This window comes from Ailuropoda melanoleuca, chromosome 12 (genome assembly GCF_002007445.2).
Source record: "Ailuropoda melanoleuca isolate Jingjing chromosome 12, ASM200744v2, whole genome shotgun sequence".
Lineage (NCBI taxonomy): Eukaryota > Metazoa > Chordata > Mammalia > Carnivora > Ursidae > Ailuropoda > Ailuropoda melanoleuca.
The window spans coordinates 17,465,689-17,484,399 of NC_048229.1; the positions used below are offsets into that span (position 1 = coordinate 17,465,689).

The 18,711-nt window shown below is 45.4% G+C and overlaps 1 protein-coding gene across 9 annotated transcripts in view; it reads left to right on the top strand.

Annotated features, from left to right (window-relative positions):
* The first annotated feature begins 198 nt into the window (after positions 1 to 198).
* UBE3B (ubiquitin protein ligase E3B) overlaps positions 199 to 18,711 on the top strand; it is a 52,888-nt gene continuing 34,375 nt past the window's right edge. The window contains exons 1-11 of one of the 9 annotated variants that reach the window (XM_034637969.1): positions 199 to 366; positions 3,600 to 3,739; positions 5,125 to 5,331; positions 5,479 to 5,599; positions 6,941 to 7,000; positions 7,418 to 7,522; positions 9,195 to 9,291; positions 10,570 to 10,655; positions 12,364 to 12,446; positions 18,186 to 18,291; positions 18,591 to 18,711. In XM_034637969.1, the coding sequence (XP_034493860.1) occupies positions 3,663 to 3,739; positions 5,125 to 5,331; positions 5,479 to 5,599; positions 6,941 to 7,000; positions 7,418 to 7,522; positions 9,195 to 9,291; positions 10,570 to 10,655; positions 12,364 to 12,446; positions 18,186 to 18,291; positions 18,591 to 18,711 (1,063 nt within the window). In that variant the 5' untranslated portion in view covers positions 199 to 366; positions 3,600 to 3,662. The remainder of the gene's footprint in view (positions 367 to 3,599; positions 3,740 to 5,124; positions 5,332 to 5,478; positions 5,600 to 6,940; positions 7,001 to 7,417; positions 7,523 to 9,194; positions 9,292 to 10,569; positions 10,656 to 12,363; positions 12,447 to 18,185; positions 18,292 to 18,590) is intronic. The other 8 variants (XM_019801825.2, XM_019801824.2, XM_034637967.1 and 5 more) reach the window with 8 other exon arrangements.

Here is an 18,711-nt window from a genome sequence, read left to right on the forward strand (position 1 = left end):
CTACACATGAACTGCATTCCCTCCAGCCTCCGGGACTGGAGTGGGTTGCATCTCCTCTCCGCTGGATCAGGCATTAACCCGCTCTTGAATGGTCCTCTTTTTTTCACCTTCCAAAGAGGAGGAAAAGATGCAGGGAGGTCGTGCTTCCCGGGTAAAGAAGCTCTGCGGAACTGTCGTTTACCGGAACTGGATAGTTGCTTCCCAGCGGAGCTTTGAGAGCGGACACCCCGGGGCAAGATGGCGGTCGGGCCTCGGCAGCTGCCCCGGGTCTGGCAAAGCTCGAGGGTACTGGGCTGACGCGGCGGTAGTTGCGGCCCCGACCCCGAGCGCGGGGGCCTCGAGCGCACAAAGGTCTACGGCCTGAGGGTAGCGAGTGGGAACAGGGTTGTGGGTTCTCCGGGTGGTGGTGGGGATTTTGAGAGAGGTGGCCCTTTGCCCGGGTCCTTGCCTCCCCAAGTCGGAGGGCAGGTGTTGGGGACTGGCTTTCGTGTTCTGCGGGTGGTCTCTTCGTAGCCGTTTCCACCCCTGTTTTTCTCTGGGACGATAGACTTTTATGGACAGACTAATACTGGGGGGAAAGATTTGTTATTGTGGTTGTTGGTGCCGAGGAAAGATTCTGGGCTCAGGAGTCACCCGAACCGGAGTTCGAGTCCTATTTACTCGCTGTGTGACCTTGGGTGAGCTCCCTCACCTCTCCGAGCCTCGGTTTCTTGCTCTGTAAAATGGAGTAATTAGCTCGTTTCACAGAGGAGGTTGTGTAATGCAAGTTTTAGTATCTGACACTCAGCTCTCAGTAGAAACAGCTGGTGTTAATGATTTCAATAAGAAAAACTTGGTCGTAATCGGACTCCACAATTTAGCCCTAGCGGCAGCCTTGCATTCTCAGCTTTTCTTTGCTGTCCTGTTGAGTGACGGAGTCCCTTGGGTCTTGTCTGTTTCACTTAACTAATTGCTTTGGCTTAGAGGTGGCTTCAAAATTCGGGAGTCTAGTGACCTTTCACAAGTCATGTCCCTTCTACATTTCATTTTCTCTGTGTGAAGGTGGGATTGATAATAACATGCACCTAGATAGGCTGTAGCCTTCAATAAATGAGAGCTGTTATTCTTAATAGTCTTAGTCCTGTTGCCTATTCTTTAAAAATTGGACCCCTGAGACCTTCAAGAGCTGTTGAAAAGACAATAGTTAAGTATCTGTACAGTGTCTGATACATGATCTGCCCGTAAACAGATGGTGGTGGTCCCTAAACTTGGCTGCTCAGCTCTTCCATCATAGGGGGGAAATCCTCTTGGGCTCAGACAGTAGGTGATATTTATGATGCTTCACCTTTGGATAATACCCTCTGGACTCTTTCATAATTCTCCATGAAGCTGACCTCATCCAGGGAAGACTGATTTTGAGCAGATACCATGGGAATATAGAAGTAGAAAAGCATCTGAGTTCTGTCTCTTACTATTAAAATCTTGGCTCTGCCCCTTACTAATGGTCTAATGTGGACTCCGGGACATAACTAAATGATCTCACACGGTTGCTGGTCTTAGTATGTAGAAGGGACATGACACAAAATGGATATTTAATCAACTTATTTTCCTTTTTGCTTTTTAAATCTTGGTTATCACCACTCTCTTGTGTTTCTAATTTTTCCACATATATCTTTGTCTCCCTAACTGGATGGTAAGCTTTTGTTTTTGTTGTTGTTGCTTAAGTCCAGCTAGCATGTAACTGAGCTTTACTTTTATCTGCTTCCAGATACTCCTTGTTAAAATTTTCCTACTGAATCCTAATCACAGTGTCATGTTGACTAGGTCACAACAGAAGAAGTGTAAATGTTTCAATTAATTCTCTTAGCACCCCTAGGAAGTAGGTACTATTATCAATTTACAGATAAAGAAACTGAGGCCTAGAGCAGATAAGCAGTTTGGCCAAATGAAGTAGAATCAAGCGTACTTTGTCTGATCCAGGGTTTTTTCTACTACATACAGCCTTTTTTTGACTACGTCAAAGTTTGTGTAATCCTTCTTTACAGTAACTTTGAATAATAAAGATTTCATAATGTACTTTGACAAACTAGTAGATTCTAGGCAGATAGAAGAGGTGAATAAGAAGGAATTAGAAAAACTGCAAAGTACAGACTATTATATGGCGTAAGCAGCAGCCAACATATAGTATTGCTGAGGGGATGGTAATTTCAAGAAAGAGCTCCTCTGCAAGGCCCCCTGGGAGAAGTGAAAGTTTTGAGGTAGTCTTACAGATACTTTGTCACGGTTTGCCTATGTGTCCTCCTGTTTTTCCATTGAGAAGAGGCTCGCTCTCTCCTCATACCCCAACTGCCCCCCAAGTGAGGGACTCTCTGCATGTTAAGGAATGATCATACCATTGTGCTCGTGGCTTCCCTTTTTTTCGGCAGCTCTCAGGAGCTTGAAGCTGTTACCCAGTCTACACAGGGTCCTAGCCCAAGTGACAGGAATGGTGAAACTTAGTGCACCCAGGGATAGGACAAAATTTAATTGATGAAGAATGTGATGGTCCCAGCATTATTTCCTACCCAAAGAACCTGCATGACTGTGCAGACGAGAGCCTCTACCGAAGAGTATTCTTTTTTTTTTTTTTTTAAGATTTTATTTATCTGAGAGAGTGAGAGGGAGCATGAGCACGAACATGGGGGAGGGGTGGAGGGAGAAGCAGACTCCCCACTGAGCAGGGAGCCCTGACTCCGATGCAAGGCCAGATCCCAGGCCCCTGGGATCATGACCCGAGCCGAAGGCAGACACTCAACCAACTGAGCCACCCAGGTGCCCGTACCGAAGAGTTTAAAAAAAAAACCAAACAAAACAAAACTCATGTCTGTGAAAATAATACATTGTTTACTTATTGACTGTACTCTGTTAGCCACCTTAATAGGCATTTGACTTACGCCATCTCATTTGGTCCTCCTTAGCCTCCGCCAATTAAGAGATGAAGGCAGAAAGCCTCTGAGGCATCTCTACAGTACCTGGTGGAGCTGGGGACCGGCTCCAGCTCTGTGTGACTCCGAAGCATGTGTGCTGCTCAGTGCCGTGCTGCCTCCCCATGTGCTTTCTGCAGAAAATTTGGAAAACAGACTCTAGTTAAGGAAGCAGAACTTCCCACGATCCCTCTATCTCAAAACAACCACCCTCAACCTGTTGGTGTATTTCTTTTTCCCAGCTTTGTGCCTGTGTGCACATGCGTTCTTTTCATTATGTAATTGGGATCTTATTGGTTCACAGCCAGCTCTTTTTTTCATTTCTCTGGCATAAACATTTTTCATATCGTTAAAAAATGTCAAACATAATTTTCAGTGGCTTTTTTAACTTTATATCCGCTCTGCTCTTGCTTACTATTGTAAAGCAAGTGCAGCTTTAATTCAGCTTCTCTGGGATTGTTTTCAGTCTGTTCGCCTTAAACTGAAGGCCTGGGGAGGTACGGTGTAACATTTAGATCAGACGTTAACTAAAAAGGACACTAGTGTTGTTTTAAACCAGAGGCACTGTTTATTTTATTCAGTGGGGAGCATGTAGGGTGCCCTACCTATAAAACTTAACCCTGAATCTGCTTTTTTTTTTCCTTCTGCTTTTGCCAGAAAAGACAAGCTCCTCTAAAGCGAGAAGCTGCCCTCAGCTGTGAGACCTTGACCACATCACTAATGATTACCTGCTGTTTCTGTGTCACAGGCAAGTCCTCAGGTGAGCTCTCCAGACTTCTGCTGGGCAGAGAAAGCAAGTGAGTCTAGAAGACTGCTATTTTTTCCTCCCCTACCTTTTTTATTTTTTTAAGATTTTTATTTATTTGACAGACAGAGAGACAGCAGTGAGAGGGAACATAAGCAGGGGGAGTGGGAGAGGAAGAAGCAGACTCCCAGTGCAGGAGCCTGATGCAGGGCTCAATCCCAGAACGCTGGGATCACGCCCTGAGCCGAAGGCAGCCCTGAGCCGAAGGCAGACGCTTAACAACTGAGCCACACAGGCGCCCCTCCTCCCCTGCCTTCTTATCCTCCCCGCTGTGATCAGGAGGGCTTTGTTCATTTGTTTTGAAAATTACTGATGAGAGACCCACGTGTTGGCAAAGCCTTATTGTTTAACAGATGCGAATCACTGTTTAAAAGGGACCACAAAGAGGCGCCTGGGTGGCTTAGTGTTGATGGTGTTTTCATGCGGGCATTGCTGTGAGGGAGGTAACACGGTAAAGAGATTGTTTTCCAGAAATCTGAATTTGAGTAATCCATTTTAGTCATTTTGTCAGCTGGGCTGATTATATATTTGGGACAGAATGACAGTTTTCAAGCATTCAAAGAAATCATCTCAGTGTGGGAGGCTCCATGGACCAGTGTTATGTGCACTAGGCTGATAGCCAAAGACACCACTCTGGGAAAAGGCAGTTACTGGTGATTTAGATTAAAAATGTAATGGATAATTGAAAGTCTCTGTCAAAACATACCAGTCAGTGGATGGCAGAGATCTGCGGCAGAGTCTTCATCGGCCCTTGGCAGGATGGGATCAGTAAGGATGGTAGAGTAAGTGACACATAAAACCAGGTGTATTCAGTTTAACAGATTGCCTTGCATGCTGGAATCACGTTTGGCTTTTTTAGCATTAAAACGGCCCTTTTTCAAAAAAATTAAGGTCTTTCGTGGTGGGCACAAAATAAGTGCCAGTAAATATTTGTCAAGTAAATGTCTGAATGAAATAATGACAGTAAATAATTGATCCCCCCCATGTCTTTATTTGGCAAAATAAATTTGCTCAGTTTTAGACTGTTCCAGAAAATTCGATTATCTAGGAACCTTTGACCTGGAGGATGCCTGGTTTGCATTAGAGCTTCAGGAATGGAATCGATTCAGGCTTTTTCTCGTCTGTTAAACGATTACGGAGCCCATACCCTATGGCAGATGCTGTGCTCTTTCTCTTAAGAAGATGTAATTATTTAATACAGGAAAGAGCATCGCTGGTCTAGATGAGTCACATGAAAGGAGCCGATAGGAAGTTGGGACTTGTGCCAGGAGAGCTATTAGCCCCTTTAGAGGGTACAGGAGGGCCCCAAGTAGCTCTCTGCTGCCCGCCCTTGGCTCATGAGCCCCTTCCTGTGTGTGTTTTTCCTATAATCTACAGAGGCTGCTCACCACTTTCCCTGCAGGGTTTGTGTAAATTTGCCAGCATGTTCACCGTTTCTCAGACCTCGAGAGCATGGTTCATCGATCGGGCCCGTCAGGCTCGAGAGGAAAGGCTTGTGCAGAAGGAGCGGGAGCGGGCGGCTGTTGAGATCCAGGCCCACGTTCGGAGTTTCCTTTGTCGGAGTCGGCTGCAGAGAGAGATCAGGTGGGCGCCAGGGACTCAGCACATTTTCCCTTGTTCCCAATTAATGGCAGGAAAAGATGGTGCTTTCTGCTGCAGTTTGTGAAAAGCCTTCCAGCTGCTGTGAGCTAATTAAAAAAAAATTTTTTTTTCTTATCCTTCCCTCCCCAGGAGAGAGATTGATGAGTTTTTTAAAGCAGATGATGCTGAGTCCAGTAAAAGAAGCGCACTTTGTATTTTTAAGATTGCCAGGAAACTGCTGTTCCTGTTCCGAATTAAAGAGGATAACGAGGTAAAATAATAATAGCGAACATTCTGCTTACCCATCGGCTAGGTCTTTTTAAAGTATTTTATAAATACTAATTCATTTAGGCCTTAGGGCCTTAGAGCGAGTCTGCGAGATAGACTCTGTGTCGGCCACATCCTGCCCTTTTTGTTTTCTTGGGACATGTTTTGTAGGCATTATGCCCAGTGCTTCTGAGCATCATCACAGCTCTTTTCACCTTGACTATGATAAGCACTTGGACTCAGATGCAAACAGGAGCCAGGCAGGTTGGGCAAATGAGTGAAAGAAACCATATACAGGAACAAAACATAACAGAAGTCCTAATGAGCAGTAACCTGATGGGAGGTGGTGAGGACATCAGAGGGAGTGGTGAGGTCTGTGGCATGCCCAGTCAAGGTGGGCAGCCACTCCTGGGCTCCAGCCAGTGGTGGACCGCTACTCTGATTTGTAAAGGAGGTACTGGAGATCTGTGCGCGTTTGTAAAAATTGGTAGCTAATTTGAAATTTCTTTCAAATCCTATAAACCAAACCAGATGTGCTGGTTGCACCTTTGGGATTGGAGCGATCAGCCTAGAGCAGCGAATTGTCTGTAATAGTACTCACGATACCATTGAGGAGTGCCTCTGTGCTCAGGGGTTAGGCATTTGTTACCAGTACGCGTCCCATTTTGCCAGACCCTCCTCTAGGCACTTGGGGCCATGGAAGGAAACAAGATGGGCAAGGTCTAGCCCCATGGAGACGGTAGCCCAGAGAGAGGCAGGAGTATACTGGCAGTGGGCACACAGACACATAGATGAGGACAGGTAGGTACAGTGAGGTGACCCCTCTTAACAGAGGAAACTATAGCTCTGGGTAAGGAGGTGGCTGCCCTGGCCAGGGCACTTCTGACGGTGGATCCAGGGTTGGTATAGGCAGTGTAACTTAGTTTCCACTTTTCTTCTTTTTGGATTCAAGAGAAAAGTGATGATGTGACAGTTGGTGAGGCCAAAGTCCGCGTCTGTGGTGCTTACAGAATGGCCACTGGGAGAGCACAATTCAGGGACTGCTGCTAGTCTGCAGGAGTACAGGCCCAGATTGCCAGATTGATTTCATTTCTCCAAAGGATCCTCAGTCCAAAATGCATGTGTAGGGCTCATCCAGCCTGTGGGCCACCAGTTTGAGAGCCTTTCATTAGCCTTTCTGATCTTCAGTTTCTGTATCTATGAGAGGGAATTAAATATGATCACATGTGAGTCATCTGACACCATGCGAGTGCCTGCATGTGCCAGGTGCCCACGGGACACTTGCTGCTTTCCCATTTCATCGTTGGTTGTGGGAATTTATAACCCCCACTCTGCCTCTTTGCAGAGATTTGAGAAGCTGTGTCGCTGCGTCCTGAGCAGCATGGACGCTGAGAATGAACCCAAGGTAAGTGGGATGGGGGTGAGAAGTCTCTCAGAAGCTCTTGGGCCGGTCTGTTTGGCTCTAAAGTTCCTGCTGAATGTTAGGATTTTGTTAGGTATGACTTTGCATGGATACATACAGCCCTGCGTGTAAGTAATGGATTGAAACATTAACAAAGTGTAACTGATTTTTCTTAGTCTTTTCATTATCCAAGAGCTATGGTCTGCTCTTACCTCTTACTCAGGATGCTAAATTCCCTTACTAGGTTATTTTACCTCTGGGTTTAGTATTAAAATAAATTCTACTCTGTTTATTCACCCATTCATCTCCACTGCTTTCTCTGGCACTGGACCTAGCAAAGTGGTCCCATTCCAATAGCTACAACATATGTAATTTGATCCCTGTACCTGCCCATTACATTTCTCTTTCTCCTGCTTATAGGTGTGGTATGTGTCCCTGGCTCTTTCCAAGGATCTCACCCTCCTGTGGATTAAACAGATCAAACACATTCTTTGGTATTGCTGTGAGTTTCTTGAGCAGCTCAAGGTAAAGACAAAACAGGAGGCCTCATTGGAGGCCTTTAGCATGTATTTTGAGAGTCCTCGTGATTCCTTCATAGATTATTCCTTTGGAAGTTTGTTAGAGTCTAGTAAGAAAATTCTTAGAGGGGCGCCTGGGTGGCTCAGTTGTTAAGTGTCTGCCTTCGGCCCAGGGTGTGATCCCAGGGTGCTCGGATCGAGCCCCACGTCAGGCTCCCTCCTCTGCTGGGAGCCTGCTTCTTCCTCTCCCACTCCCCCTGCTTGTGCTCCCTCTCTCGCTGGCTGTGTCTCTGTCAAATATATAACATCTTAAAAATATATATATTATTAGAGCCCTTGTTCTAAGAGAGAGCAAGTTAGATACTATTATCAGAATGGGCCCTTCTTTCCTGTGTAGTATTTTGAACGTTGGTCTGCACTTACCACAGTCTCTGATGCCTGGGAATCTGTTGGCTTTCTTTCCATTCTTTTGATACAATGGATAACTTACTGTTTATATTATTTTACTAGTCAGGCTTCTTTTTACAAGTGCAGAAACCCAGCATGAGTACAGCTAGTAATACATACAAGCTAAGGAAGAAGGAGAATATCTTCTATAGAATATTCTCTATAACATGGCAGCCAGGGATGACCAGAACCAGGAGCTTCTAGGATTCTCCTTGTCCCTTTCTCTCCTCCCTGTTCCCTTTGGGAATCACGGTAGCCAGCAGTTCTGGCCTCACATCCTCACCCTGTCTTGACCAAAGAGAAAAGGGAGACCTCTCCTACTGGTTTAGAAATCTGGGAGGACCCATAAAGGCATAGTGGGATCCCAGTCTCAACCTTGAGCTGGTCACCGTGGCAAGAGGGATGGGGTACTGCCACTGTCCCGTCCTGGTCCTGTGCTCACACTTGTGTTATGAGAAGGCGGGCAGAGTGTGAGTCATTGCAAACAGTGGACATTTTTCCTTCGTACGGTGGGGGGAGAGGTTTCAGGGGCAGAGGCTTGGCAGTGACTCAGGTGGTAGCTGAGTGATGGAGCAGATCTCCCCAGAGCCCCCAGTGATCCATTCCTAGCCATCTCCCTCAAGGCACTTGTGAATGACTCACTTGGCCTTGACCTGGCAGCAAGCATGAATTATGATTATAAAAATAGCCAGTGTTCCATAGAGTTATCTATGTGCCAGGCACTGTTCTTAGTGTTTTATATACATTAATTCATTCATTTCTAATAACAAGCCAATGGAGAAAGCAATGATCAGTCATTGCTAGTCAATAGCTGGGGAAACGGGTACAGAGAGGGTAAGCAATTTGGCCTAAATCACACAGCTGGGAAGTGGTAAAGCTAGCCATGTGAGCCCAGAGCCCCTGTCATGTTCAACTGCATTTCTACACTGCCGCTTCAGTGAACATACGTACATGCTTGCATACGTACATACACATAGCCAGCTCCAGTCATGTTGTTTTCCAAGAATTCTCTTCTCCATTCCCAAGAGCATTTCAGATTCCATGCTTGAGCACTCATGTGCCAAAATCTCTGTCCTTTAACTCCCAAAGTGGTCATTCCCCAAAAGAAAAAGCATAAACTCGGACAGTCCTGACTCACTTATTGGAGGCCATCCAGGCAGTTGTAAATGGCTGCTCTGCCATCGGAGACTGGAGGGCATATGTCTTAATCTCAGTCTCTTTATTGTTTCCAGCCCGAAATTTTACAGGACTCCAGACTCATCACGCTGTACCTCACGATGCTCGTCACCTTCACAGACACTTCAACGTGGAAAATTCTCCGTGGGAAAGGTCTGTGGGGCTCGCTTCAAAACCTTTCCCAAGTGGCATTTGCATAGTGAGCTTGGGGACCCTTTCACCTTTTTAAGAAGCATGTCCGCCACCGTAAGCCTCAGGGAGAGACCTAAAACCATACAAATGAAGATGCCGTTGGCGCTTCCGTTAGCTAGCTTTTGCAGTGTGCAGAACACGTTCAGTGTTGTGTTACAGTTTCTCCCTTCTTTGCATTTATGTTTAAAGGCTTGTTTCCTCTGATCTCCCTTTTTTAAAACTGCCCCAGCACCTCAGCTCCAAGTGGTAACCATTGCTCAAGCCTTGTCGTCTGTGGTGGGATCACTGAGCAGCAAGTCATTCTATTTTGCCCATAAAATTTGTGTTGTGAAGCTGCCTCCTTTTTCCCAGATAGTGCACTGAGCCTTACATGTTTCGTATGTTCAGTGAATAGCCTTCTCCGTGCCAGATACTGCGCAGGCGCTGGGGAGACAGAGAAGGTCGCTGCCCTCAACAGCTTTAGGTGTCGAACCACTGCCTTGTGCCCGCCCTTCCTCTCAGCACTGGGGGGGTCTGGTGAGGGAGACAGACACCAAACAGAACATGAACATAGGCAGACTATACGTGCAAACACGTACGTGTCATGACAGCAGTGTGGCATGTGCTCAGAGGGAAGAGTACAGGAGGGGAGTGCATTCAGTGCATTGGGGAGGACCTGCCTTGCTGTGTCTGGGGCTTGGGCTCTGCTGCAGCAGCAATGTCGGAGCTAAGAGCCGAAGGGAGAGTTGGCATTCACAGAGCCAGGAGGAGGGACCGCACTTTGAGAGCAGAGGCAACTGTATGTGCAGAGGCTCCCGGGCAGGAAGGAGGGGTGATTTTAAGGCAGGGGCATTGGGAAGGGTGGTTTAAAACTGGGTGAGTTCTGGCCTTGAGTTCCAGGGAGCTCATATCCTAGATTGGGGGGGGCGGGGCACAGAGAGCAGAAAGTGCCAGGCCCTCGGAGGGAATTAGGAAAGGTGCTATAGGCGCTTGGAGGCTGGAGACATTACTTCTGGCCAAGGAAATGATAGGACTCGTCACCTAAGAGGGGACACTTGAGCTGGACCTCCTCGGGGAGAGAATTCTGGAGATAGGCCTCTCCCTGTACTCTGGTACCAAACGAAAGGGGGGTAGGAAAGCAAGCCAGAGAAAATCTGCTTTCTTCATGGCCTTGGGCCTAGGCCATGATATTCTGTCCCACATATAAACCGTTCACAGTAAGGCCAGAGCCTTTCTTCTCAGACTTTTTTCTTCATTTAGGGGAAAGTCTTCGACCAGCCATGAACCACATTTGTGCAAATATCATGGGACATCTCAACCAGCATGGATTTTATTCTGTGCTGCAGGTTTGTGACCTCTGTCCCCTAACATGGGACCTTGTTCTTCCTTACCTAAACTTGAATTTTTACAGCTGATTTCGGCCTATCTGGTGCCCTCCCACAGAAACCTTTTTGCAGGAGAAGTTTAAAGCCTGGCATCCTGTCCCTTCCCTGCCTTGAGTCCCTTGTGGTTTGTGTCAAGGGAGGACAGTGGCCCTTTGATCCCTTTATTGTGCTGCATCTTTGGCTCCAGGAATAACCCAGTCACTTGATATTTAAAGTTGGGAAGGAGGCCTCAGAGCTTGGTTCCCTCAGGTTCCTCCATGGGTGGTGTCTGGTATTACCTTTCTTGCTGTGTCCTCAAACACCTTTTGTGCACACTGCCCCTTAGTGTGCCAGCTCACACCCCCAGGGAATTGTCAGAACTCTAATCGCTGTTTAAAAGCACTTTGGCCATCAGGGAAATTCAAATCAAAACCACACTAAGATACCACCTTACACCAGTTAGAATGGCAAGAATTGACAAGGCAAGAAACAACAATTGCTGGAGAGGATGTGGAGAAAGGGGATCCCTCCTACATTGTTGGTGGGAATTGCAAGTTGGTGCAGCCCCTCTGGGAAACAGTGTGGAGGTCCCTTAAAAAGTTAAAAATTGAGCTACCCTGTGATCCAGCCATTGCACTACTGGGTGTTTACCCCAAAGATACAGACGTAGTGAAGAGAAGGGCCATATGCACCCCAATGTTCATAGCAGTGTTGTCCACAATAGCTAAATCATGGAAGGAGCCAAGATGCCCTTCAACAGATGACTGGATTAAGAAGTTGTGGTCCATATATACAATGGAATATTACTCAGCTATCAGAAAGAACGAATTCTCAACATTTCCTGCAACATGGATGGCACTGGAGGAGATAATGCTAAGTGAAATAAGTCAGGCAGAGAAAGACAATTATCATATGATTTCTCTCATCTATGGAACATAAGAACTAGGGAGATTGGTAGGGGAAGAAAGGGATAAAAAAAGGGGGGCTAATCAGAAGGGGGAATGAAGCATGAGAGACTATGGACTATGAGAAACAAACTGAGGGCTTCAGAGGGGAGGGGGGTGGGGGAATGGGATACACCGGTGATGGGTAGTAAGGAGGGCACGTATTGCATGGTGCATTGGGTGCTATACGCAACTAATGAATCATCGAGCTTTACATCAGAAACCAGGGATGTACTGTATGGTGACTAACATAATAAAAAAACATTAAAAAAAAAAACACTTTGGAATTTTTGAGTTTAAGACATAGCATTGATTTAGCCCTTCCTTCTGCCTGGTACTGAGATGGACTCCTTCCTGATCGAGTTGCTTTCTCTCCTCACACAAACCCTGTGAGGTGGCATGCTTGCTGGCCAGAGGTGGTGCCCTCAGCTGTTCATCTCAGTGAGGAAGCTTCTGGATACCACAATATAGGAAGAACACACAGACAAAATACAAGTCTGGTATTCTTTTCACGGGCTGTAAACTTTTTTTAGCTGTTTATTATTTCAAAGTTTTAAATAACAATATTGAGGGACAGCGTGGTGTACTGAAGGTGATAACCCTCACTATGCTTTCCCTTCATTTTCAGAAAACATTCCGATAGAGTTTTTTGTCTGAAGCTCTTTTTACTTCCGTGCTGCTATTTTACGTATAAGTGAATATAAAGTCAGTATTGTCCCCTGACCAGTTAAAATGTTCTTTTTCAGATATTGTTAACCCGTGGCCTGGCAAGACCCCGGCCTTGTCTGTCTAAAGGCACTTTAACTGCAACCTTTTCTCTAGCACTGCGGTAAGTAGTAAACTCCAGCTGAGGGGTTGACGTGCTTCGGGAGGCTTCCTTCTCTCGCTTTCCTTTTCTCCTGTTCCTTATGTTCAGTGTAGGTTTGCCCGCTTTGTCGGAATTCACGTGAAGTGTCATTCTTCCGATCGTGATGTGTCTGGGGCAGCTCTTCTGTCTGTGCCCCTGAATTTTTTGCATCGTGATTTGAAAGAACCTTTTCAAAGTGAATTGCTTTCATTGTGCCAAGGACCTAAGATACAAGTATTTTTCCTTTTGAGCTTTTAATTGAATAGATAGCCTTGGAGCTGAAGGAGGCCCAGCAAAGGGCCGAGCAGAGGGTTCAGGGGGTAGGGTTGTGAACACAGATTTAAAATGTTCCAAGCTGTAGACCCAGAGAGGATGTGCTGTTTGCCTTCACTTAGTTAGGATACAAAATACGTAAGCTAAATAGTTCGATGTGGAAATTATGCCTGCAATTCTGAGACTCGCCAGGTACACAAAGCTGTGTCTGTTTGGGTCTGGAAGATTCCTAAACTGTTTAAAGGAGCACTGACTTGGGAGAGATGTTAATAAGGTAACCCGATAATCTTAATCCCCAAGATAATAATAATTTAGGGCAGAGGGAGTGTTGCAGTCAAATCAGCTTCGTAGAGCTCCCTGCTCTGCCCCGTTTGCTAATCCATAGGGCACTTTACCCCGGGAAGCTCTTGATAAGTCCCACGGTTCAAGAACCTTTGGGCTTGTTTAATCTGATGTTGGCCTGAACATACGTGAACATGGAATACCCTCGCCTAATTTTTCAGTGGTAGAGCACGTCAGTTAATGTCCCATGGAGTCCTTTTCTATGGAATACTATTTTGGAAAATGATGTTGTAGAGTATCGGTTGGCAGACTTTTTCTGTAAGGGGCTAGCTAATACATGTTTTCGGTTCTGTGGGCCACACAGTATCTGTCGCAGCCACCCTGTTATCGTAGCACAAAGGAGCCAAAGACAATACATACACAAGCGAGAAAAGCTGTGTTTGAATAAAACTGTATTTAGAAAAATAGGCAGTGGGCAGAATTCGGTCTTTGAGCCATATTTTGCCACTCCTGGTCTAGATTGTGCTGTCCACTAACCACTGAGCCCCGTGGGGCTGTTTAAATTGAAATACGTTAAAATTGAGAACTCAGTTCCTCAGTCGCATTAGCTATGTTTCAAGTGCTTCCAGGCCACGTGTGACTGAGGAGTGATGACCTTATTGAACGCACAAATAAGGAACATTCCCATCACCACGGAAAGTTCTGTTGGACAAGGCTGGTCTAGAGCAGCCCCGTCCAATAGAAATATAATGAGAACTGCATTAAAAAAGTCCAAAGAAAGGGCAAATTAAGTTTAATGATCTATTTTCCTTAAACCAGTATATCTCAAGTATAATCATTTCTACATGAAGTCAGCATTTTTAAATCACTTATTTTATTTAAAATTAATCTTTTTCTTTCATACTGAGTCTTCAAAACCTGGGGTAGATTTTATACTTAAGGCCTATCTGCCGCTGAACTAAACACATTTTAAGTGCTCAGGAGCCACACACGGCCAGTGGCTACCGCTTTGGACAGCACGTTCCTAGAGGCGAGATCCTTAAGACAGAGGAGCGGGTGTCAACCATTGATGCTGTAACTAGTTCCAGAGGTACCTCCAGTTTATCTAGTAAACAGTTACACCTTTCTTGCAGACATTGAGAGGAGCTGTATTGAATGAGTCGTAGGATGTAGTTACAAATAGGTTTTCCGGCGGAGGTTTCCTGCAACAACTTTTCCTGAGTCGCCTCCTGGGGTGGCTCATTCCAGCATCGCCCACCCTCTCCTCTGTCAGGGGCAGCAAAGGGTTGACGCAGATGCCTGAGCTCTAGGCACAGCAGCAGCTCTGCCGCCTCCTCTGTCCTGAGAACGCAAATCCTTCTGTTCCAGCGTCCCTGCCATGCCCGAGAGGGTTGTAATTCACCGTGTGATTCACTAGGAGGGTCACATCCAGCCATTCCAGCACGTTTCTTCTCCCTTAAGAATATGGTAGCATCCATCATTTTAGTTTTTCGCTCTGTACGTTAGAGTCCATTGGTTCATTTGTGAAGGCTGGTCTGCTCTAAATCCTTTTTTTTTTTTTTTTTAAAGATTTTATTTATTCGACAGAGATAGAGACAGCCAGCGAGAGAGGGAACACAAGCAGGGGGAGTGGGAGAGGAAGAAGCAGGCTCATAGCAGAGGAGCCTGATGTGGGGCTCGATCCCACAACGCCGGGATCACGCCCTGAGCCGAAGGCAGACGCTCAACCGCTGTGCCACCCAGGCGCCCCTCTAAATCCTTTTTCTTAACCAGTGCACCTTTTCCCCCTCTGAATATCTGTATGTAATTGAAAATGGCCAGGACCTTTTAAAACAAGGTATCTAATGGTTTTGTCATACTGGAATATACTATTGAAAGCCTATAAAATTATAAATGGTATGTTTAGACATGATCAACAAACCTTATGATGCAAATAGCTAACATTCATGGACCACATGATTGTTCTAAGACTTCTACCCACATTAACTGACTCCTCACCACATTCTTCAATCTCGGTTTTATAGATGAGGAAGCTAAGGCCCAGAGATGTTAAACCACGTGCCCCCTGGTCACACAGAGGGGGGTGGCAGGGTCAGGAGTTAAACCCAGGCTCCCTGACTCCAGAGCCTATGCTCTTTACTCCTCGTTCTTTACACTTGCCTACTTGCCTCACGTATTAGACACATTCTTGTATTCTAGGAACAATATATAGAGAATTTGTGGCACGTGGGAACTCTGTCAAATTCTCCCTGTTCCATTTCTTACCCAGGCCCCAGGTTTGCCCAGGCTCGGTTTCTGTTTTTCTGTGCGCCTGTCCAGCTCCCTGGTTGTAGCATGAGCTGTCTGTTGGCGGGTACCGTGCAGTAAACCTCTCTTTTCCCCTCCTCCCCTGCTGTGCCTAACACCAAGACCCGCACATAAGGTGCACCCTGTTAAGTGTACCACTGGCAGGATGTTGGTAGGATTTGTCACCTGAGGGGACTTATGTGCAACAACCACAAGGCTGAAGAAGTTTTTGATGACATCATGCTGGGGGTATAGATAGCAGGGCATTGAGGGAAACGGAGTGCCTGGTGTGTATTTGTGGTCTTTTGAGACTGGCCTGCCTCGAGGTAACCCTGCCTCCTTACAGTCTTGTGATGCCTCACTCCTGGTCAGTCAGGCGGAGTTACTCGGGGATATGACTCAGGGTGGGATCCTGCCCTTGACGCCCCCTTGGTGATGCAGTTGTCCCCTTAGAAGCAGGAAGTGACGAGTTAAAGTTTTGGTGATATTCTGTTGTGGTTTGCTTTTCCTCTCTCTAGGTAATTTTTTAGTCCTGATCCACACCTCTTTCTAACATACAGAAAGTAACTTAATTCTCTTTTTAGAGAATTATCTTTTGTCCAGCTCAGCTCAGTGAGTTTAGCTTGGTTGGTCAGCCTCCTGTAGACAGGTATTTGACAGAGACAGTGGTGTTTTGAGCATTTTAGCCATGTGTAGTCTTCTTGTCCCAAAAATGGTATCCTTGAAAGTGAACATTTATAATACAGATTCTGATAGTGTAAATACCGGTAACATACTTGCTTGTTGCCATTGGAGCATGTTAGCTAGAAGAGATCAATTTCCTCCTGTAAGTTCTACCCTTTTTTTTTTTTCCTGCATGACCTCTGGTGTTTTTTTTAATAACTTTTTTGAATTATAATTCACATACCCTACCTTTCACTCATTTGAAGTACACAGTTCATTGGTTTTTAGTAAATTCACAGAGTTGTTCAATCACCACCATTGTCTAATTCCAGAAATAAACCCCATACCCATTACCAGTCACATTCCTTCCCCCCTAATCCCTCTCCCCAGCCACAACTAATCTACTTTCTCTCCCTTGGGATTTGCCCGTTCTGGACGTTTCACATGACTGGAACCCGACAGTGTGTGATCTTCTGTGCCTGGCTTCTTTCACTTTGCATAGTGTGTTCATCCATGTTGTAGAATGTATCTGTTCTTCGTTCTTTTTTATGGCTGAGTAATATTCCGTGGTATGGTTATGCCACATTTGGGTTGCTTCTATTTTTTGGCTATCATGAATGGTGCTGCTATAAACATTTATGTGTAAGTTTTTAGTGTGGACATGTTTTTCATTTTGTATATATTCCTGAGAGTGGTATTGTTGTATCAGGTGGTAACTCTGTGCTTAACTTATAGAGGAAATGCCTAACTTTTCCAAAGTGGCCTCACCACCTTACATTCCCACCAGTAATGAATGAGAGTTGCAATTTCTCCAATTTCCTACCAACCCTTGTTATCTTCTTTATCATAGCCCTCTTCGTGGATGTGAGGTGATCCTTCCCTGTTGTTGTGATCTGCAGTTCCCTGATGGCCAGTGATGTTAACCATCTTGTCATGTCCTTATTAACCACTCATGTATATTTCTTTGGAGAAATGTCTTATTTACATCCTTTGCCCATTGTTTAATTGGGTTGTATGAGTCTTTGTATGTTCCAAATAAAAGTCCCTTATCAGGAGATAATTGGCAAATATTTCCTTGCTTACTGCTGGTTGTCTTTTCACTTTCTTGATGGTGTCTTTTGAAGCATAAAGGTTTTAAATTTTGTGTTTTGGGGTTTTTTTAAGATTTTATTCATCCATTTTGAGAGAGCGAGAGCACGTGCATGTGCGCACACTAGCAAGGAGGAGGGGCAGAGGCAGAAGGAGAAGCAGACTCCCTGCTGAGCCAGGATCCCGACACAGGGTTTGATCCCAGGACTGCAGGATCATGACCTAGCCAAAGGCAGATGTTTAACCAACTGAACTAGCCAGGCGCCCCAAATTTTGTGGGGTTTTTTTTGTTTGTTTTACCTATCTAAGAAATCATTGTCAAACCCAAGGTCACAAAGATTTGCTCCTGTGTTTTCTTCTAAGGGTTTTACAGTTTTAGTTCTAAACCTAGCATTTAGGTGTGTAATCCATTTTGAGTTAATTTTTATATATGGGGTGAGGTAGGGTCATTATCTCATTTGAATAACATTTATCTTTTTTTTTCTGATTATGGAGGATTGCATGCTTATTGTAGAAAACCTGGATGAAATAGAATAGTATAAGGAAGAAAAGATGTCTGTCATGATTCTACAACCCAGACATACGTTAACATTTTTTTAAATCTATCCTTCCTGGGTTTTTTTCACTTGTATATACTTACAGGCTTATGTATGTATGCGCATATCTAAGTATTGTCATAATGCATACTTACAATAAATTGCTTAATTGAAGTGTGAATTGTTGGTGAGTTATCACATAGTAAACATGCCTGCATATGTACCACTCCCTTTGAGAAACAGAACAGTGTCATCATTCCAGAAGTTCTTTTCCTTCCTCCCAGTCACTACCTCCTCCCTCGCCTCCCATGGACATAGTTTCTTATTCTGTTTTCTCTAAAGTTTATTACAGCATGAATATTCTCTGATGTCAGTAAAACTTTGAAACATATCTATCTCGTAGCTGCATCCTACGACCATACTGTCACTGACTCAGCCACTCCCCTTGAAGGCATCCTCATCTTTAGCCTTTAGTTTTCCTAGGGTCCTGTGAAGCATAATTCCAGGGGAATTGGGGGCGTTGGCAAAGTGGCTCTTTGGCTCTGGGGTGACGTGCGAACCCGTGTGAATAAGGTGATCTGTCTGTGTCTAGCCCTGTGATTGCCGCACAGTTTTCAGACAATCTGATTCGGCCATTCCTCATCCACATCATGTCTGTGCCTGCTCTTGTGACTCATCTCAGCACAGTGACCCCTGAGGTAAGTGACTCTGTGATGTCCCCCCGAGTCCGTTTTTGCCTTTCTTCATAGAAACTAGAGAGTAAATGTTTTCTCTGTTAATTTCCACTTCTTCTCCTGAGATTTCTTCTAAGCCGGTAGCCACTGTAGGCATGCTCAGGTTAGCAGGCCAGAGAGCCAAGTTCTCATCTTTGTGCATTTCCTTCCTGGCCCTTGAGAGCACATCGGGCATCCAAGTGTTCATCTGCAAGCCATCGAGTTTGTGCTCTGGTGGGAAGCTCCTGTCAGCTCCCGCTCTAACAGTCTGCACTTGTTTGCAGCGCCTCACTGTTTTAGAATCTCATGACATGCTTCGTAAATTCATCACATTTTTAAGAAACGAAGATCGATGCCATGATGTATGTGAAAGCTTAGAAGGATGCCATATGCTCTGTCTGATGG